This window comes from Seriola dumerili, unplaced genomic scaffold (assembly GCF_002260705.1).
Source record: "Seriola dumerili isolate Sdu_G_001 unplaced genomic scaffold, Sdu_1.0 BDQW01000449.1, whole genome shotgun sequence".
Lineage (NCBI taxonomy): Eukaryota > Metazoa > Chordata > Actinopteri > Carangiformes > Carangidae > Seriola > Seriola dumerili.
The window spans coordinates 1,186,371-1,208,837 of record NW_019174704.1 but is presented as its reverse complement, the minus strand read 5'-3'; the positions used below and the strand labels follow the sequence as shown (position 1 = coordinate 1,208,837).

General features: G+C 39.8%; 2 protein-coding genes across 4 annotated transcripts in view; one reads left to right on the top strand and one right to left on the bottom strand.

Annotated features, from left to right (window-relative positions):
• The window catches only part of LOC111234358 (dihydropyrimidinase-related protein 3), a 32,826-nt gene extending 31,565 nt beyond the window's left edge, over positions 1 to 1,261 (top strand). For both annotated transcript variants that reach the window (XM_022762396.1, XM_022762395.1), the window contains exon 14: positions 1,107 to 1,261. In XM_022762396.1, the coding sequence (XP_022618117.1) occupies positions 1,107 to 1,201 (95 nt within the window). In that variant the 3' untranslated portion in view covers positions 1,202 to 1,261. The remainder of the gene's footprint in view (positions 1 to 1,106) is intronic.
• Positions 1,262 to 9,593: 8,332 nt separating this feature from the next.
• LOC111234504 (serine/threonine-protein kinase 32A-like) overlaps positions 9,594 to 22,467 on the bottom strand; it is a 53,193-nt gene continuing 40,319 nt past the window's right edge. The window contains exons 8-11 of one of the 2 annotated variants that reach the window (XM_022762636.1): positions 20,690 to 20,815; positions 18,990 to 19,118; positions 10,925 to 10,989; positions 9,594 to 9,841 (exon numbers count right to left, since the gene is read on the bottom strand). In XM_022762636.1, the coding sequence (XP_022618357.1) occupies positions 9,706 to 9,841; positions 10,925 to 10,989; positions 18,990 to 19,118; positions 20,690 to 20,815 (456 nt within the window). In that variant the 3' untranslated portion in view covers positions 9,594 to 9,705. The remainder of the gene's footprint in view (positions 9,842 to 10,924; positions 10,990 to 18,989; positions 19,119 to 20,689; positions 20,816 to 22,467) is intronic. The other variant, XM_022762637.1, reaches the window with a different exon arrangement.

The window sequence follows — 22,467 nt, the reverse complement described above, 5'->3', positions numbered from 1 at the left end:
TGTATTGAGCAACCTGTTTTTACAAGCGTGGCTTATGTGTGATACCTCATCGATGAAAAAAGAAGGTGACCTCCGCTGGAAAGAATTTCTACATTTGACTACATGAATTTACTGTAAAGGGGGGGGGGGTCGTACGGGGCGTCCCGGTTTCCCAGGCCTTGTAATAGTTGGGCGCTTAAGTATGTGCGTATTCTTGTATGTGTGTGTGTGTGTGTGTGTATATTTTGCGCGCACTCTCAGAATGAGTCAGTCTCCTATCTATTTTAGTTTTTCCAGGGTCACCACCTGCAGAGTTGATTTACTTGTCTGGAGAGGAGATGTGAAGGATTGTTTGCTTAGATGCAGTGTATCATAGTCTGACATCATTCCACTTTCCATTTATACACTCGCTGATAATTTCTTGCAGCAGACGCCCTGGCTCATCCTTTGGAAACGCACTGCTTTATGTCAAGACCGTAGCTTCTTTTGTTAATGTTTCAGCAGCACTCATACAGAATATGGCGCTGTTGAAATTTGCATTCCTTTCTCATCTCAGTGACATGTACCATCTATCACAGACAATAATAATAATTATGTGTCTTGAAAAACCCCCTAGTGGATGGAAAGTAATAATGCGAGTGTATGACAGCAATTTTTTGTGTGCTATGACGTCATAAAAGTTATTCTGTGTAAATTAAGTCTGAAAAAACTGACAGATGATACCAGTGCTATCTTCCAGAGGAGCGCAAAAAGCAGTAAATCTCATCATCGGCACCGGTGTAGTCCCACAGGTCCCCCCCTTCATTATTTGTTAAATCACTTTGTGGCGTCAGATTCTCATTTTCTATAGCAAGTAAGCATCATTTAAGTTTCAAGAGCTGCTTTTAAAATAAGTAAATGCTAACCCACGTTACACATCTAAATTTGGGACATTTTGTGTCATTCCGTAATCTGCGAAGACAAAGAATTCTTAGAAATCTGATTCGTAGCATTTACTTGAAATTTACTGTTTTTTCTTTGTGGTCATTTCTTTGCAGATCGGCATGAGTTTATCCTTCTTCCAACTAACTTAAATGCTCTTTTTCCTTGTAACTCACTTATCTTTCTTTCCTTTTCTCTCTGTCCAGGTCCCCCCACCCCAGATGACATCCCTATCAGGCCTGCTGGCCGGCGTATTGTAGTGCCCCCTGGTGGTCGTTCCAACATCACATCCCTCAGTTAAACAGCACGGGAAGGAGGGGACGCATCCAGAAAACGGCAGCGGCCAGAGTGCAGGATTGCGGGAGGGAGGGAGGGGAGGGAGGGAGGGAGGAGGAGGAGGAGGAGATGCAGAGGACCACGATTAGTTAAAAGTTAAAAGAGCAAAACACTGAATCCTCATGCCTTACCTGTCACAATGCTACCTTGCTCAGATGAGAAAAGTATCCCTTTTCCTGGGAAATTTGGACCAGTGTGGAGTATCAGGAAATGCTTCTAAAGGATAATGTTGCCAAAGCACATTACACATAACCCGTCTTAGCCTCACTTTCTTCTCAGTACAGAATATACGACACCGGCAGTGAAAACATGCCCACTTGGTGCTTTGGTAATTGTAAAATACACCAGTAAAACTGCATGCCATCACATTCAACAGGGGAAGAGAACAAACTGTGCCCTCAAAGGAAAATGGATACTGCTTTTCTCAGAATGATGCTATGGTTCTTTCATCCTGTTTGGCTTTCAATGTCACCCTCTTTTCAGTAGCCTGCTTTCTCCATAGTCAGCAAAACATAACACTAGATCCCACATTAGCCATGTATTACCATGCAGTTGTTTAGCTCTAGGTGGCATTGTATATACAGTAGATGTAATGTAGCTTTGTGAATGATGTTGTTGCAGCCAGTTCGGGTTTACTGGACCAAGTAAAACGTGTTTATCACATCTTAGAGCAGGAGTGCTGTTGGACATGGAGCTGCAGGGACCACATTCACATGGGTCACGTGATACATGTTGCCCTCCTCCTCTGAGGTGCTTGATGAATACCATCCCCATGATGTACTGATTACACAATTATTGATGTTAAAAAAAAAAAACAGGAAGAGAGACACATCTGCTTAAGAAAAGAATTCGTGAAGACAGAAAGAAAAGAAAGAAAGAATAGAAAAAAGAAATATTAGAAAGGGTTCTACTATTCTTTATCCCAAAAGGTTTCTGTCAGTTTTAGTTTTTTTCTTCCACCCCATCATGGCTGTACAAAAGAACAGTGTAAGAATCCGTCCTTTGCATTTGCTTCTAGCTTATTGCCTGCTTCTGTCATTCTGATATCATCTTGAGAAGGACAATAGAGGAAAAAAGATAAAAACCTTTACAAGTACAAATAAACTCAACAGTTCCTTGTAGATCAATCATAGCTTGTGAAGAAGAGCTTTGCTAATGAGGGCAATGACAAAAAAACAAACAAAACAGATGCAATGAAATGATTAAGTAACAAGAATCTGCTTTCAGATAACAGCACTTCACCTCTGGCTTTACTTTTTCATTCTTGACAAACTGGGCTCTCATTTTAGGACGAGAGGAAAGACCATCATTCCCTTGTCATCCCAACATAGCCAACCTAACACAATCCTGACCAATACTAATTCAACATCAGCCTGAATACGACCTGAAACACTCTGGATCTGATGTGTGTCAGGGGGAGGGGGGGGCTTAGAGCTCTTTTTTATGTCTCTGCTGTTTTCTGATAAGGCAGAGGATTGCGGTGCAGCAAGGGAAGCCTTTATTTTTGTTGCTGTCCCACTGTGGGTGAGGGAGGGAAGGAGATGGCATTTTTATTTGGCAGTGGTGTGGCAAACTCTGAGGCAGGCACAAATGGTGGTTTGTTGTATTTATGTTAGTTTGACAACCTTTGTTATTGTTTTTATGTTGTTTCTTTTTTACTGTTGTATCAAAACCCAGAAATGGCAGGTCAAAAATAAGGTGTGTTGTGGAGGTATGATTTGTTTCCTGAATAAACATGAGTTGCAACTGACTGACTGAGACCTCTTTTTTTTTATATTATCATTCAACTTCACATCAAGACATATGCACCAGAGGTTGGAATGAAAATAACGGTTTATTTGAATAGTCTTTATTAATAGAAACTCAAAGGCTTTACTATCATTTTGATCAAAAATGTGAAAGTAGGCCAGTTTTTTCCACCTGATATAAATGATAACCAAAAATGGCCTGTTTCACTGATTAACTTTGATAAAATTTTGAAAAAGAAATTACATACTCATTTTAAATGTAGGCTTTTGTAAATTCAACTGCATACAACATGTAATCACAACATCATCCAGGCAAATGAACTTATAATTTGTATAAAATGTCATTAGCCTACTTGTTTTTTCAATAAACCAGAATGGCTTGAAGCACTACAGTATGTCTGTCAACATATTTTCCTCACATGTATAGTTTTCACCTTATCAGGAACTATATCTTTGTGTATACAGTGTATGAACACCTTATTTCCCTAGACAATGAGTCATGGCTGTGACGGCAGTTTACGTTGAATGAATAACACGCGTAATCTAAGCAACACTGAATGAGGTTTCATTGTTTCAACTCCAGCACCAGTTCCAGCAACTCTGAACACTTAACCTCCTTTTACTGGAGTGATTCAGCCAGACACATCACATGTCAGATCTGTTACAGACGTGGGAAGATAAAGTTTGTTTGCCTTAACTACACTATACTAGCTGTGCTTTGGCTGTCCAGTGGCTGGTTGGTGTTAGATCTCAAAGCTTGGGAGAAGATTCTGGGCAAAGTGAAGTCTTTTTTCCAATTAATAGTGTTTTCCCTTACCTTATCCCTAACCATAACCAGATACCTCTGCTCACCATACCCAGTTTAAGTCCTAACCCAATCCACAGTAAGGGGGTGCATCAGGAATCATTTTAATGGGAGGGAAACACTATTTGAAGGAGGATCAGACTTGGACACCAGACTGGCTCAGTGTTGCCAGATTGGCGAGTTGGTTTTCTCACCTACAAAAAGTTAGGTTATATTCCAGGGGTTTACAAACTATAGGCCTAAGGGAGGCGGGGAGGGCGAGACATGAGGAAAAATTGCTCTGAGGGACAGGTGCATGCAGGTGTTCTGAAAACAAGAGGAAGGTATTGGTGCTTGGCCGACTTACCAACCCGGTGTTGCAGCAGCAGTGATGGTGGTGGTGACAGCACAGCTCATGGAGGTGATCAAGGTAGCCTGCATCCAGTTGCTTCAATTTGGAGTCATAACTAAGTCAAATCTGAGCACATACACATGACGAATATATTCTAAGATTCAATGGGACATACACCTTCTGAGAATTCAATTATCGCTGGTGTCATTCGCAAGTAAACGTCCATAAATCCTCTTAATAGCCTTAATAGCTTAATAGCTTAATAATTTTGTCATTTTTGCAGTGAACAGTTTCTATGACGTCATCGGGGGGCGTGTTCCACTATCGCATTTCCTCAAATAGTGACCTGGGCCTTTACCTCAATCGCTGACGGTAACAGACCCTTGTTAGTGTCAGGTCTTTATCACTGAGTCCCTCAGTTTGATGTATACAATTGGTATTTTAGCACAAAGCCTTGTTGCATTCTGCTCCCGTGAGACATTTTTCACAAATCGCACCATGCTAACAGTCACACACAGTCCAGCCATAGTCTTGTTTAGTTTTCTTCACTATGAAAGTGATTCACTGATAGTTGACAAGACAAACATGGCATATGTAGCGAACACCTCACTTACCGCACTCTAGTTGCTTTTAGCATAGTGAATAGCCGTCCTGAAAAAGTTGCCAGTGTCAAGAGTATGGCAACATGCTAGCACCACTAGCGTTAGCACACACCTGCTAACGGGATTCACACCAAGAGAGGAGTTCCACTTGAAGGTAACTTTCATTCGTATGTCGACATTTCTCGTTTATAGTTGACAACAACATGCAGGCCACTATGAAACTTTTCATAACTGTTGAATAACTACAGAGTTGTACATTGTCTCGTTTTAGCTAGAGTTTAAACAGTTTAAACAGAACCTGTCCAAGAAGGTCTATTTAATTGTAGTAGATCTACCAGTTGTATTTGGATTTAATTCATATATTTTTAACCCCAAACAAATCTCAATATTTTTGTTAATGCAAATATAACATTTCCTGTTGCTGCTTAACAATAAGACTCCTGCTGTTCTCTGTGGGGCTTTTATTGTGAAGCAGCTACAGCTTACCGTAAGGGTAAAAGTACAGTAAGTTTACATAAACATAGATGTTTTGTCATTTTTTGTAGGGATGAATAGAATGGAAAAGAAGAAAACAATGAAAAGACATTACTTACTGCAATGAACTTACTGTATGGCCATTTGACAAACATAAAAACTCCATCAGTTCAGGAAGGTAAGTCACATTTTTTACTTTTCCTTCATTTAAATGACAGTAAATCTTAGATTGTTTTATTCGGCTTGTCAAACTCTATCCAATTGGTCCACAATAACCTGGCCTATATGTTAAACCTGTTGCTGATAACCTAGGAGTGCTGTTTGACTCTGACCTAAGATTTGATGCTCAAGTTAGGAAAACTGTACAGTCATGCTTTCTTCTCTTAAATATCACCAAAATCATGTCTTTGTTTTTTTTTTATTTCTTTTTTATTTTAAGCTTAGCATAGTGCTATGAGCACCACTCGCTATGAACATAATTTAACAGGACACACTCATGACACTCTCATTGTGAAGTTGTTTTGAGAAAAAAATGAAGTAACCAAAAAAAATCAGTTTCCAAAATTCAGGATGTCCTGCTGAAAAACTCTAACATAAGCTGATTAAAGCATCCACTCAGTCCCGTTGTGTTTCTTATTACACACACTCAACCTCACTGTGAGGTCCAGCTGTAAAAACCGCTGCAAGGTCCCACATGCATCGTTTAATGGTGAGTAAATGTCTCATGACATCACAGTAATCACGTCGAATGGCTGAAATGACGATCGTAAAGTGCAGACTAGGTTTTGGACAAAGTGATGAGTCAGCAAACTTAGTCTAAACAGGAGTGGTGTGAGTTGGTTGCATGTTAGTGTTGTAACTTAGAAAATGGAAAAGTATCTCTGACTGTAATGAGAAAATATTTCTGGAAAGGATGTACAGTAGTTGTTAGTATTCAGTCCTTTCCTTTCTTACATAAGAACAATTCTACTTTCGTGTGCGCGTGAACAGCAATTATATAACAGAAAGTATTTTGAACATTTATGTGATATACCAAGATTGGTTGCTTTTATCTTGAATGATATCAGACAAATTGGGGGGAGCATTTACCAGCTGAAAATCCCCCTCAGATCAGCCATTAATGTGGAAAAGTGCTGCTTCAGCTTAGCCCGCTATGAAGGAGAGAAGGGACTCTGCCTTCTAGATGACCTCGGAAAGTGCTGGACTCAAATCTCTGAACTGTGGATGCGTGTGAGTGAGAGAGAGAATAAGGAAAGCATATGACGCATTCTGGTGCTGAGGATGCTCTATCAGGGAGAGTAAAGAGAGTGTGCTAACACTATACCAACTTAGATCCAGTTCATGTGACCATAAACAGTGGCCACTGGAGTTGAGGATCAGGAGTGCCTTTTCTTTCTGCTTCTCCTCCAGTCATATTTAAAATGTATTCAATGCTTGTCCTTTTGGCTGAATATATTTTTGCATGTTAACCGTAGGTATTCATATCAAGTTTCTCCACCCTCTGCCGGGTCACTAACTGTAATTCTATTCACTTAACACTAGGGGGCAGCATTGTATTTGGGTAGCGGAGAGCAATCAACATCTACACACATATAGTACATACCTCATATCCAAGTTTAATTAAAGGTAAAAAAAACACCTTCTGGTATGACTAACAATCTTCCCCTTTTTAATATCCTTTCACTATTATTGATAATGATAAGAAGCTTATTACCAGTGCTATCCTTTGCCCCATTCTGTCTGCTCTTAATTCTTATTCAATTAAATATGGTCATTCAGAACGACAAGTGAAATAAAGCACGAGGCAGTCAGGTTGGTTCAGAAAAAGAAAAGTCATTATTTAAGGCACACCTTAATAGTTTGCAACTCCATCACATTTGAATACAATAAACACACAGTGACAACTGAAGGACAACAAAACAGGGATGAAATTCACAAGTGTTGAACAATTCTATTCCCAGACTAAATAATTTTTTTCGGTAGAGGTTTGTTGAACAGTTTTATTACCTGGGTCAAATACTGTTTGTCAATGATTATTTAATACCTTCACTTTTTGGAAGGATCAAATCTGCCACATCAGATGATTACCAGTCAAATTGATGCAACAATACTCAACCAATGTGGTGCTCCTATGAGCAAATTATGATAATTATTCACAAATATTATTGACTCTGGGTTTATCTATGATTAATCCACCTATCTAACTTTCCCACTTTATCTTACAACTTATACAGGAAACCACCTTTGGAGCTGTAAAATTACATCAGTGACGACATCAACAACATCAACAACAACAACACAAAGGTAAGTCAAAACATTGTACCAATTTCCAATAGAAAAGTGCCAACAGTTTTGAATTGAAAATGTTTTAAATATAATTACAGGTATTAATAGACTTGAAAGGATTGAGTCATATTGCAGAGAGATAAGATCAAGGTCAATATAGAATGACTAGGCATTAGTAGAAATCACATTTACTTACTGTTTGTGAAAAAAGCGCAGGTTTTTACTACCTCCACGTACGCGTGTGCCATATCTACGGTATAAGGCATCCCTCTGCCAGCGTCAGAGGCAGGTGTGGCTCCTTTGACGTGGTTTTACCCAAGTCTACAGTAAATCTCACAGTATGAATGAGGGGTGTTGCCTTGCCTGGTATTTATTTGTTTCCTTCAGTGTTTTCTTGTTAATAACCATGAGTTTGAAAAATTGTGAAAATCAATATTGAGATTTAATTCCCCCCCCCCCCCCCCCCCACCACTGTGTTATCCAGCTGGTGCTGAATTTCAGATTACTCTTGAATACCATCTGCACATGACTGTTGTTGCAGAAGCAGACTGCAAATGCCTTATTCTTCTGTGGGAGCAATTAATTGCAAAACAAATTTACAGACTTATCTGGTGGCACAGATGTGATTGTACAACAAAAAAGAGAGGAAGGACATTAAAAAAAATTACGTGACAAAAACAAATTTTTATGCAGACAGTAACTGAAAGATGAATCTTATCTAGGACTCAGCTTAATCCTTGTCTATAAAACCATCCCTAAGGGAATAAGTGTTCACTCACAGTTTAAGATTTTTTTTTTGTTTGTCTCTCTGTGCATAAATGCTACAGTTGATGAAGAAGCATGTGCAAAGCAGGATTCAGTGCAGAACATATAACATCTACCAGCTATCTTTTCTATGTATTCATAGCTGTAATTGAAGACCCAGCTGGTCATTTGCAGATTGAGGCAAAGGTTAGTCCAAATGGTCACCGTTTTAAAGGATTTTTAAAACCAGTTTGACGAAAACCTTTCATCAGTGGTTTGGTCGAAGCTTTAAGCCATGTCTGATGGCCTGAACGAAGCAGCCCCATATAAACTTTCAAGGTCAGGAATAGACCTTCAAGCTTAATTTTAAAACCATTGTTTGTTAACTGCATTCCAAAATTCTGTATTGGCTCAATAGTAAGTTAAAGCATTGAGAAGTAAAGAAATCTTCGAGCGTGTTTTGCCTATATCTGCAGCTGATAAAGCTGGTTCATTGTACCAAATGTTGCAGTCCTACCATCTTTGTTAGCTTGACTAGCAAAGCTTAGCATAATGACCATTGCAACCATGTATCTGCTGCTATGATAAAGTGAGCCATTCGCGCTCAAGCCTACAGTTCAGCTCTTGAATTTCTATCTTAGAGGAATCTGTGGTTGCTGTGGTAAAAACAAAAGGCCTCGTTTTACCTTTTAATAACCTCTCCGTTTGAATGTTTTGTACTCTTAGTGTCATGCTCGACTCTCAAGTCATGTAAATCGCATGAAACGAAGCCGTCCACCCAAGTGCTTGTTTTCCAGTGTACAGTACGTTGCCAACCCAACTCCTTGTGCCATTATATTGAGTGTAGCACTGGAGAACCATTGTTTCATTTAAATATCTGTAATTAACCAGAAAAAATGCCTTGTTCCGCTCAAGACAGCAGCATCACAAACAGCTTTCAGCCACAGTTGACCACATCAGACACTTATTTGCTAGCTGAGCAGGTGTGGCACGGTCTCCTTTTCTTTTCTTTTTTTTTGGCAGGGAAGTGACCTCCTTTTCACTTCAGCACACTGCCCAGAGTAGAGGTTGAGCAGACCTTAGAGCACCAGAGTGATGTAAGGGAGCATGGCATGAGTGACACTCTGCAGAGAGTCATTGTTTTTGGTGACAAGAAAGCATAAAAGCCTGGCTCTGGCATGGCTGCTGCTCCAGGAGTCCATTTCACTCCTGCAGTTCTGGAGCTTTTGATAATGTGTTTGTTTTTTTTTTTTTTTTTTTTTTTATTTTATTTTATTTTTTTGTGAACTGTGATGCACAGGTGCATACAGTGCTGCATTTGTTTTTGTATAGATGAAATAGTGGTGCAGGAACACTGAAGACCAGTTCTGAGTGCCTGTGCTGATAGAACAATAGGTGTCTAGGTGTAAATTGCTGATCTACAAGCTGTGGGCAGGTGCAAGTGATAAGGGAATAAGTAGGAATCTCGGGTCATAAGACCTATCCTGGTAAGTAGGCAGCCGGCTCAACATTGTTGTTCTGTCCGTCCTCTATTGCCTTGTTCTTCTCACTCATGGACAGCTCAGAAGACTCCGAGTCCACCACTGCTTTCCTGGACCTGTAGAGTGAAGAACGTCTTGTTGTTAATATTGAACAGTGCAAGTCCTTAAAGAAAGCATAACAAATCAGTTCTATAAGAAAACAGACAAGAAGTCAAAATCAAATAATGTTCTGTTCAAGATCACATTTTTGTCATGTAAGAGTCAAAGTTGGCAACTGGTCTTATTGTCATTTTATCATTTGACCTCTGATGGTCAATGATAACTGCTAATGTTAGACATCTTATCATTTTACCTTTCCCATAGCCTTGCGATGGCCAAAACAGTCTGATTTTACTGCCAGTTTACCCTACCATTTGTCCTGCTGTGTATGCCTGAGCCATACTTTATAGTTCTTTATAAAAGAATTGGCTGACTGATTTTAAACTTCTCATAAAAAGATATTTTACGTTCTTAGGTTGATGTATTCCCTCTTCAAACAAATACTGCTTCGTGTTTACTTAACTTTTATTTGGACTTTGACTAGACTGTGGAAGTATTATTTTCTGTTCTTATGAAATATCTTATGAATTATACTCTATTCTAGTCTTATTGTATATTTCTAATAGTCTTGGCTTCCACTCACATGAGTAAAGACCTCATTTGTTTTAACATTTACTTATGCAAATCAGTGGTGAATATTATTCCTTGACTTTGATTTATTCAGTTTTGGATTTACTTCCTGAAATGTCATCAACATAATTCTACATTCTACATAATATAGTCAACATGGGGGACACTCACTTCTTTCCAGTTGCTGTGTTTCTGCCTTAATCACACACCCACATACTGTATATGGACCAGACCTTCTGCCACAAATAGCCACATTACTTTCCATTCACACCATCCTACATGCTTTCTCCAGCCAGCAAAGAAAACTGTTAGTCGACAAACTATGGAACATTTTATTAACCATACCCTGCATACGGTCAACCAAACGGGATTCATTAAAGACCGTGCAATGAAAGAACGTAAAATATTGAAAGAGGACTTCATTAGATTTGAAGAGGAGGCATCGTTAGTTCCACAACAATGACAGTTGCGATGTTTCTTCCATGCCCGTTATTTCACAGAAAGATGCACAGTATTGTAGGGAATGACAGGTAGTGGAGGTTCCTTACTTTTCTCTGTTGAAGACGATGAAGTCTCTCTGGACATTATCCAGTCGCTGCTGCAACTGACCATTCTGGAGGAGAGACAAACATAGAACATCAGCAACTGTTCACATGACTTCCCTCTCATCCGATTCCCCTCCTTTAATAAGATGCCCGAAGAGGAATTTGACCTAGCTTTAGAGGACTTTTATGCCCTCATGTCTCCACCTGTGCCATGTTCTCATACATATTTGGCCCACTTAATCATGTGAGAACATCCGGCTCTGTCATGCCATGCTGTCCTCACACTGCTGTGGTGCCAAGACAAGTAGACAGGTGCTTTCTCACTCTCCCAAGGAGACAGTGAGGAGAAAGATCATAGAGATACATCATTATAACACAGCACTGTGTGTGTGTGTGTGTGTGTGTGTGTGTGTGTGTGTGTGTGTGTGTGTGTGTGTGCGTGTGAGTGACAGGGACAAAGTAGCAGAGACACAAGAACACAACAGGTACAAAATGAACAAATACAGCAGTGTTTGTTCATTTGCTTCTGCAGATGGTGTAATAGGAGAACTGTTGTCAACAGTAAGTCCTACCAATATCACTACCACATGTGTGCAACTAACCCTAACCTAAATGTAATTCAAAGTCCAATATTAACCCTACGCCTTCAGCCAAAACTTGCAACTTGGGACCTTCAAAATTTCCCCACTTGAGAGCGTGTCCTCAACCTTATAAGGTTGGGGCACCTAAAGGCAGGCAACATCCGAACATCCACAGACCAATATGCACATATAAGCTGCTTTCCCACAAACTGCAGCAGTCAGATCAGCCCCTCAAAACTCCAAGCTTGGGCTCTAGGAAGCCTCTTCAGGAAATGGCAGAGTCCCTGGCCAGAGATGTCAGTTGCACACCCCCAAAACAGAGGCTGTTTACAGGTGCTGTCACAGCAGAGGGGGGGAGCAGCCACTGGCAGACTGAAAACAACAATTAAATTAGGGCAGGAACATAGAGGAATAAAGAGAGAGGAGAGGGAGTTGTGTATGTACATTTGAAAGGTGAACGAAAACAACACAAGGCGTAGAGTGTACGTTTTGTATTAATTTTGCATGCATGCAAGAGAGAGGGGGGAGAGGGGGAAAGAAATAAGAAGCGGGTCTGTGATTGGCACATATGTCAGTTGAAAGTGAAAAAATGTCTTTAGCTGTGGTGGGTTTATGGCAGAGGAGTATCACAAGTATCACGGAAACATTCGCATGAACACAGGGAGGAATTTAACTATATAACCGCCAAACAGAACGGGGTGTGCTTGTGTGTGTGGGTGATGCAGACTGCAGAAAGGACAAAGAAACAAACAGGCAGACAGAGACAGAGGAGGAAAACTGTACGTCATTTGTCAAACCACGGAGAAAGATGTGATACAAAAAAAAAAAAGAAGCGATAAGACGGATGAGACACAATGTATGAAGTAGCGTCTCTCCAATGCAGTCATAATGACATATTCTTGGCTCTGACGGTATGACAGCGCTTGACAATAAAAAACATTTGTCATTTCAAGTGCCCCCCCCCATCTGGATAAAATCAGATGCGATTTAATACACTTTAATTTACATTCAGTCACAAATTTGCATCTCCATCAGCCAGTTCATCAATCTGTTTGCATCAGGCTTGGTTTCCTCAAGCTACATGCGAGTCAGCGTAGACCTTTCTCCAATCCTATGGGTGGTACAGTGCACCTGAAGGTGTTGTGTAACTAACAAAAACAATAGCAGTTTAGCTATTCTAATAACTATGGATAACTGGCATGGATTGACTAAAAAGCAATACATCAGTTCTATCATCTTCCAAGTTAGTTAATTACACTTGAGAGGAGTAGCTCCCCTATTTGTAAAAAGCACACATCTTGCTAAAAGGTATCTCAAACCATCTGAAGTGGATAAGTGTAAATAAATTATAAACCTGTCTAAATGTCACTTTGCTCTCTTGGCAAAGTTGTTTAGTCATGACACATAGACTCTGAATTAATTCATATTCAAGCAGATATCCGCAGTAATGTCACATACTTTTATCACTGCACTTTGCCAAAGTTTTGTACGCACTGATATTGTATACTTGAATAGGGCGCAATGGGACTTTACAGCAAGCTTCCCGAACTGACATCCCCAAATGGAGACTTGGGGAAGAAAAATTCGAAACACATTGGATTAAAATTTTACAGTTATCTTGAATCTGCCGTAGCTTTTTAGGTTTTTATAACATACTTGTTTTTCTATGTTTTTCTCTTTCTCTAGTTCTAACTTTGTGAGGGTTTCTATTGTGACTGAATCCATCTGTGTTTTGCATCTCCTTGCTATGCTCTGTGTTGATCATTGGGGGTCAAATGGAGATCCTTTTAAGGTTGTTGGGAAGGATGGATGGATGGATGGATGGATGGTTGGATGGAAATATGGGAAGAAGCTTGGCATTCTGGCCTTGTAGAGAGAACAGTAACATTACTTAAACTGTAGACAGTTCACCACTTGTTCCTTTCTACGCCCCTCCCTCTCTTTATTAGATGCTTTTAAAAAGACAGTTCAGAAGTTAATTGCTCCAACTGATGGATTAAACTTTTCATTTAATGAGACGAACCAACAGGGAGTGCTCTGCTGGATACGAGCCCATCAGGGACATTTCTCAACGTCCTTGTCTGGGCTATACTGTGTTTCTGTCTGAAGATCGGGCCGTTTTGTTTTTAATGTGACTGCTAATGTGTACAGTAGTTGAAACGGGAATTATGTGACATTTAAACAGTCTATGATAACATAAATAATACCCTAATAATTTAAAGAATCCCTGAATGATATCTTAAGAACACTGGACAAAAAGCACAAGGCATTTGCAAAATATTGTGGAAATGAGAGAGCATGGGTTCTAATTAAAATGTTACACAGCTTCCAAAAAAGGATACGATCACTTTTAGATCAACTATTTTTTAGAAGGTATGATATCAATTGTAGGTTTTCCCATTTCCCATACACCATCTGGCGTATATTGTTCATGATATGTGAAAAATTGTATATGTATGCATGTGTGTATATATATGTATATATACATACATAAAATTTGATATATGAAAAATGTTTATGCATTTGAATAGTCCAGACACATTTTATTTTAGGCAGAGCTTGTCATTAAGTGTGAAAAACTATGCAGATCAAGTTCTACTTTTTTTTTTTTAGCTGCAACTGTTTGACTGCTTCTGATAATATTCTTGTATTCAGAACTAAACCGAAGACTCAGTCCTCACTTTTAATTAGTGGCATGAAGCCGTATCCCCAGATACATATACAGCTCTCTGTCTCTGCCAGTGGCCCAATGATGTGCCTGATGCTAATACTAATTAAGTGATTTTACAATACTCCTATGCAGCTTCCGTTTGCTTAGTAGCAAGCACACATACATTTTCGTCAAATTTAAATCTTTCTCGTAGGGAATTATTGGAAAGGATGGGAAGAATGCTAAAACCCTCTTCTACAAATGTATCATACTTAAAGGTATAATGTTTCACCTCACTTTGGGGATTGCTTTGTAAAAACAAGAATCAACGTAAAAGTTATATTTATTTATTTATTTGTTTATCTCATCCTCTGTGGATCACTTAATGACACTGCATGGCGTGAAAGAAAAACTGTTTGCTTCCCTTAGCATAGAACCAAAACATTTAAACCCAGTTTCTTTGTGTCTCTTTCCATGGTGCTGAAAAACTTTTTCTTTTACATTCATTATCACGTGATTTTAGTACATCGTTTATTAATCTTAAAGCTGCAACGACTGAGTGCAGGGGCAGCGGAATGGAGTTGTGAACATAAAATTGACATATCGGTCGCCTTTTAAGCTGATATGGCAAACTTAGCAAACAGCTGCTCAGTTGCTAATTCATCACTTACTGTACAGCGATAATTATTTGGGGTGCAGAGAAAGTGTTGAGCAACACTCCAGTAGCTATGACTACCATAACTGCTCTAAACTGTTCTGAAATTCAGTTCTAAATACCATTAGTATTATTAGTAAATACCATCAAGTATTTATGCTAACACTAACTCTAGACTAAAAAAGCACAAATACTGTGTCACAATATCTAAATCTTCTCCATTGTCTACACTCTCCTGTGTTAAAATTATTACAGTAGAGTCATTAAGATGGCTATACTGGACAATGACATTTATGCAGACACACAAGCACATGCACAATAAGCCTTTGTTTCCCTGCTCTGTTGTTCTTATTAATGCAAGACAGGTGTAGACGTATTTCATACATGTAGTAAATAATAAACTTGAATGACATCTTTATGACATCTTTGATTAAGAGAGGTGTGTGTGTGTGTGTGTGCGCGTGTGTGTGTGTGTGATGGGGGCATGCCAATTTATTTTGTTCTCACAGCACGAGTCCAATTTTCTGCTGTATATTATCAGTGATTTAATTGAGCTAATTCCATGCTACATTATGAGCGCTGCAGCAACAGGGAGGCAGAGGCTGAGAGAGATAAATAAGGGAGCTAGGAAAATAGATGAGGAAGGGGACGCATATACTGTATGGGGGTGGGAGGGTGAGCGCGACATGTAGACGGCAAGAAGGAGTCCGAGGACAAGGGAGGTGACAGAAGGTTGGAGAAGAAAATGAGTAGAGAAGAGAAATATGCAAAAAGAATACAGAGTAGCCTCAGGGTAATGAGTAAGAAGCAGGCTGGGACAGCTTTCTTCATTCAATATTGATCTGCTATGCTTCAGAAATGCTGTTCAGAGCATCTCTCTCTCTCTCTCTCTCTCTCTCTCTCTCTCTCTCTGTCTTTCTTTCTCACAGACGGACACATACACAGCATCAAGCATTTGCTTTCTTTCTTCGTCTCTCTCTCACATTCATCCATCTCAAGTGGCCCCACAGGTCCTTTTGTAAAAGGATATCATAAAGCATTGCACCAACACAGACTAATATTTATCAGACCAGCACACACTGCAAAATATGACCGCTTGAAATGAATAATAGATAACAGCTTTAACAAATCAGTTTTGAGAAAAGGTGAAACGTTTCAGTGTTATATTTTACCATATATATTTGACTTAACGATCCCGAAGTGAAGGAGAGGTATTAAGCTGATTAGCAGGAGAACATTTACTGTTGTTAACCAGACATTTCCACCAAGATCCCCCCCCCCCACAGCTTGTCCACAGTCGAGTCAAATGTTAACCCACAAGCCAGTATGTAACAGAATTCAAGGACATTGAGGTCAATTCTGTAACAAGCCAGGAGCTAATGTTAAGTTGCCATTAGAGGAAGAGTTTAGCCACAGCGTTCTGAAGAAGCTATAAACAATGCGAGATAAATGCAAGACATAATTACAGAATACAGCGTTTGAAAATATGATGGGTAGTTTTGAAGGTGGGTGTGAATGACTTCAATTTTGAAAACAATTCTTTACAAAGAGTGTTTTCTGAACAAACATTTATCAAAAAATGCCTTCAAATGTGACCCTGAGGTATTTGGCAAGTAATTTAAAAGTGGGGGACTATTACCTCAGCAGTGCACTGAAGAGGGAGTTAAACTCTAAATTTCTTTCTGTAATCTTCTGCCTTTGATCTCTTCAACAAATGTTAACCACTACTATATTTACCACTAATAAACTCATTGATCTGCATAAAAACTCTCCAAGAATGCATACCAACCTCAGTCTTTCTTATAACGCATAATAAATGTAGTTGTTTATTGTTTCAAATAAACATGTAAAAGACCTGACAAACAAATAGCCGGATTTTGGTCGAGCTGCATTAATCACATGTTGGCTAAATGTTACAAGAACAAATAAGGTGATTTAATCAGGAAATGCAAGGTACAAGAGTAAAAAAAAAAAACAACAACATTTCATTGACACTGACTGTTAGTTTCCCTTCAGTCTGACCATACACTGTTACTTCACCCGTCTCCATAAACATAACAAATGTTTCCCTGAAAGGCTGCTATCTTTATTTTATTGGAATGGGAGACGTTCACTTTTGTCTATATGGATCCGGGGATGATGAATGTTGTCTGGCTGCACAGTGAGATATAACTGATATATACAACACACAGACAGGCCTCCACAAGCAGTTGTCAGCTTTTATAAAACATGGTGCGCAATGGGCCAGCTCTGATTTCTTATTGCAAGCTGGCAAGATATGTGCTCTAGAGTCCAGACCAAACAAATTGCTGCACTTCTATTAGAAAGGAGTCACACAAACTCTTATGTTTAGTGCCAAAGAGTGAGGGGAGGGCCAAACTCACTGACTTTGCAATGCCATTGGTTTTAAATGCACGTGTTGCAGTGGTGTCGCACAATATTTTAGGATAGCAGCCAAGACCCAACACACAGTACAGCACTTTTGCTGACGAAAGTACACAAATTAAAATCACGACCCATTTAATTCCAGTTAGACTGTGAACTTTTACTGTCTCAGTGGAAAAATCTAAAGATTTGAAATTGGACAGATGCCTAGAATTCAGTGTGGCACTTCCCTGTTGTACTGATCAATTGACTCTTCTACTGTAAATACATTTCCTGTGATAAACAGGCCTGGATACGCGTTTTTAAAGTTGCATTACTACAGTCTCTCTAGTGGCAGGAAAACTGTCAGGAAAGTGTTTTATTGTTGAAAACTGGCTTCAGTCTTTAATGTATGAATGGGGATTCTGCAATTTACTGTATCTCTTATGCACTGATGATGGAGAGTGACTCAAGACGGGAAGTGCTGCACCTCGCTGTACCAGTTCTGTAACCTCTAGGGTCAGATGTAGCATCGGATTTCTTAAGCACTGTGTGACAAAGGGATGTCCTAGCAGGTCCCTTTAGAATCTCTCTCATTAGAATCCAGGAGTCATCTCGGGAGAGGAGTGTTGAATAACCAGTCAAACAGTATACATGTATATGGCAGCAACTGCTTGTGACAAATTACAATTTAAAGTTCAGATTTTAATATCAAATCAAACGAGTAGCCGACCAAAGACCTATGTGTTTATGGAAAACATGTTTGCACAATATTTTTCTTTTTAAATTTCAGAAATACTGAAACTAAGTTTTAATACCAAAATATTTTCTTTAAAAAAAAAAAACAGTTTTGCACATACCCTTAGAAGAAGGCCTTGCTTTAGAGCTTGTTAACTTGACCTATCTCGTCCTCAAAGATTTTCAACACTCTGGGTCCGATTTGGACTTAAGATGCAAGTAAACACGAATGACTTGAGGTCTTTTAAGTTACAGTTAGCCTTGAAACAAAGGCGATGGCACTGATCCGCTCCCACCACTGCACTAGACCAAAAATAAAACCACTGCTCTTGGCCGAAGCTGCCTGACGGCTTTTGCCATCATAGTTTTTATGAGTGTTTAATGTGTTTATATGCGTGTGTTCCTCCCACGTCTCAGTTGACCGGGTGATCTAATTAACCTTTATGTGTTTTCCTGGTTCTTTTGTATAAACACCCAGAGGACAACAGCTTTAGATTTATGTGGACGGAGTGAAACAGTGGAAATAAAATTAAAAAAAAGAGCTAGGTGATTGCATTCTTTACCTTTTCCCATATGCACAGCGGGCAGGCGGCAAATTTATTCCGATGAAGGTGAGGGAGGACAGAGCTCTGAAATGTGTCCTTGATGTTCTTAATGGCACTCCAGACACATTTAAAAGACAAACTAAGGAGCAAGTTATCACCTGTAACTGGGCCAAATGAAACCAGCAGTCAGCTTTCTTTAATGAATAATGATGAGCGCTGAGAGGGAAAGACACCTTCATAAGAGTTTGATCTGCTAAGAACAGGATGAATCAACCTAAAATTGACTGAAATTTTTTATTTAAACCTTTTTTGAGGAACACTGGTTGTTAAAAAAGAGCTTAGTGTCTAAATTATTCATGATCTGTAAAAGTAATTTGATAAAAATGATAAAAAAATTAAACCTACTCTGTTTCTTGACCAGTATTTCTTGCTGCTGCTTTCAAGTGGTAAGTGTCTCATTTTGGCACAAACCCTTTCCATCCTTCTAGTGTAATGTGTAATTACTGTGTTCAGTGTTTCTAATTGAAATCCTTACCTGTGGGGACCCATCAGATCCCTGGTCCCTGGTCTTTCTAGCGAGCCTTTTCTTCTTCTTGTGAAGCGGTTTGGACTCCAGGATCATTTCCTCCAGCTCAAACGTAGGGTCACAGTTTAGCCTCCGCCGCTGTAGAGACGCACACAACAACAAAAAAAAGCACTTTTGTTAACTTGGTTTCGGTTACTTTTGTGTTTTGGTGCTGGTTATACATTTGCTGATTCATGTTTCTGTGTAAATTTTGAAAATAATACTTGGTAAAAACAAGAGGAGGAAAACTTAAACTCTCACCACAAAACGTCTGACATGTGCTTCACATCAAAAAATATGCAATGATTAAATTTGGTGTCTTCTACAATACATTAGGTTAAAATGTGATAGAATACAGAATGATGCGATGCACACTTTTACATAAAAGATGAAGGCTCGAATGGCGGCAAGCCAATAAAGACAAAGCAGAAAATGCGGGAGAGTTAGAAAACAAAACATAAGGGCTGAGTTCTCCCTTCATGTTCAAACATTAATGGTCTGTAAGGGACTAAAGGACAGAGGAGGAGCCTATAATTAGATAGAGAGATGCTGTCAATTCCCCATCGATCCTCTGTTTTTCCTCTGCTGTGCCAGCCTGGCCACTTGGGATACCCGCTGCTCTGCAGTCACTACAGACTTTTACTGGAATTAGATAAAGTCATTTAGTCATCTATTCACTTGCAACGGTCATTATTATGCATTTATTCAGCCATTGCACTAAGCACTGACAGTTACTGTCACCTTGCTGCTTCACTAAAACAATACAGGATGATTTTTGTATTACATGATCATTTCGTCGGTCTGAATGACCAACGATACAACCATCATTTTATTTGGCGATATCTGTCATCACTGTACCTGAATCAATCTATCGCATACACATAAAAGCTAACAGACTGGCTCTGCAGGCTGTCATTCAGACCTTGTGTGATTTTCTACTGTACAGTTACCAGCCTTGAAACTGGGTACAGTAAATCAGCGCAGCTTCTTTAAGAACCTGACACTACAGAGAGAGCGCAGCATAACGGCGTGCCTGCCAAGCAGGCTGGAGGCAGGAAGCCTAATGATGTTATTACATGCGGGCACTATCTCCAACCTGTTATAATGACTAAGAGCCCGCCTGTTGACCTGCAGACTTTCTCTGCTCTTGTCTGTGCCCAAGAGGCATGCACATATGAGTTGCTTTGCCTTATTCTGTATTCTGTCCATTCTGTCTGGGTATCTACAGACTCAGTGGGAGATCCAGTTCAGCCCAGCAGGGGGCAGTGTCTACAGCTTTACAAGAAAAAGATGAAGAGTGTGTCTTTCTGGCTACTTCTTCTTTCCCTATGTCTTTGTCCCTTTGGGGGAATTATTGCTATTTGGATAGGTATGGGGACGCGGCAGAAGGGAGGAGGGTTTTCAGGGATAGATGGCATTGTTTTAAAAAAGCAAAATCATGCTATTACTATTATACTGTAAGAGCTGTAAAGTATTTCAGATTAAGGAATCCACAGATTGACACTTTTTTTTTTTAGGGAAACAGAGGGTGGATTGGAGAAAGTGTGATCGATCTGATTAGCAATATAATACAGCAGGACGAAAAAAATATTCTATTCTATCCTATTCAGATGTGAGCATTTTGTTGGGTAACATACTGAAGCAGTGCTGAGTTTATTTCTGATACTCACGTTGGGAATAAAGCCTGGAGGAAGCTGTTTGCTGAGAACAGCGTCCCAGTTGACGTCTGACATGTAGTCCAGATCCTGTAGCTCCGCAAGACAGGAAATACGCTTCTGGACATCTATGCACAGCAACTGAAGGAGACAGAAGGATTTAGAATAAAACAACTGTCCATGGGGAGGCATGGCTCAAAAGTTATAGACAGAGTCCCACTGAGACACGAGCACATGTCTGCCCTAAAGGATGTGTCTGAGAATGAGGATACAGGGACAAAGGGGGTTGGAGGTGGAGGATATTAGGGACAGGACAGGAGAGGGATGAGGAAGATAAAGAGCGAGAGGGAGGGGACAGAGGGAGAGGGAAAGAAAATGACATACATATACAAAAATGGTGATGAGGTAAAATCAGCAGGTTGTGAAGTGTGAAGGACGAACGAAAATTGTACTGAGCGTGGAATTCTCCTCTTACAGTCTCACTTTCTTTACATCTCTCTCTCTCTCAAACACACACACACACACACACACACACACACACACACACACACACACACACACACACACACTTACACATGCGACTGGAATGCCAATGAGGTACGAGGAGTCTGAGCACGAAGCAATGCAACAGTTTGACTGCAGTGGATCGCTGCCAAGACAAAACCCGAATGCTACAGCAACAGTGTATCTGTTTGCAAGTGGTTTAATTGTGATGTGAGAAGAATAGACTTCTGATAGTTAATTATGCATAGAGTGTTGAGATGGGTTAGGTAGATTTTTGCACGTTAAAGGGAAAAATGCAGGTCATGTTGACTTTGTACCTCATATATATTTACTGAGCAACAGTTACACTGCGGGTCACCAGCAATACAAGTCCCTGTCTTTCAAAACTCCATCATTATAATTCTAAAGCCGCGCTGCTCGCTGTAAGACTTTTCTGAACAAATAAACCGCTTGTATACAAAGTAGTGCTGCAACAACGAAACTGACCCCCTAATTATGAATTTGTACATGCACCGTATTTGCTGGCGTCAGTTATGGATAATTGTCTTCCCACAGGAAATTAAGAATTCAGACACGTGGGGTAGAATCCAAACTCGTGCAAGGTAGAAAGCAGTCTATCGACAAAAAATGCTAAACTTACAAATATTAGCCTCTCTTGTCCATTACGTATTTACAACGGGATCACTTGACAGTCAGACCGATTCAGTTTTGCCACCAGGCGCTATCAATATGAGAAGCTGGCCAGTGCAGGTTTAAATAAATGACTACATTACATTCTGGACGTGTGGTAGACCTAATTCCAACAACATTCAAGTTGCACAAGGTGACACTCTCACCCACCCACATTTGAAAGAGGTTTGGCATACACTCAAGAGCTCAAGTCATATCCAATCCTTAGTGTTAGAGTAAGTGTGAGATGGAGTGAAAGTGATGTCGCACTACTCTGAAGATGCCACGTTCACTTATCAGGAGTGGCACACGTGACATTCAGCAGCTGCCATTGTGCATTCTCATGGGGAAAAATCTAAAACACTGCTAAAAATGGGAGCGGAGTAGTTGTGCAATCGGTTGCCTATAGAGTCAGGAACAATTCAGGCAAAGGATTTAGTGCCAAAATAAAAAGAGAAGAGAAGCAACATGAGTTTTGGGGGATTGTGTAACATCGGTGAACCAAGAACACAGTTTTCTGAATGAAGCAATAAAACCAAAATTTCCAACTTTATCAAAATTTTGTTGGTTTTGTTTTGCGGCTCAGTGGTGGTGCAGGGCAGATAGCAAAATTATGTTGG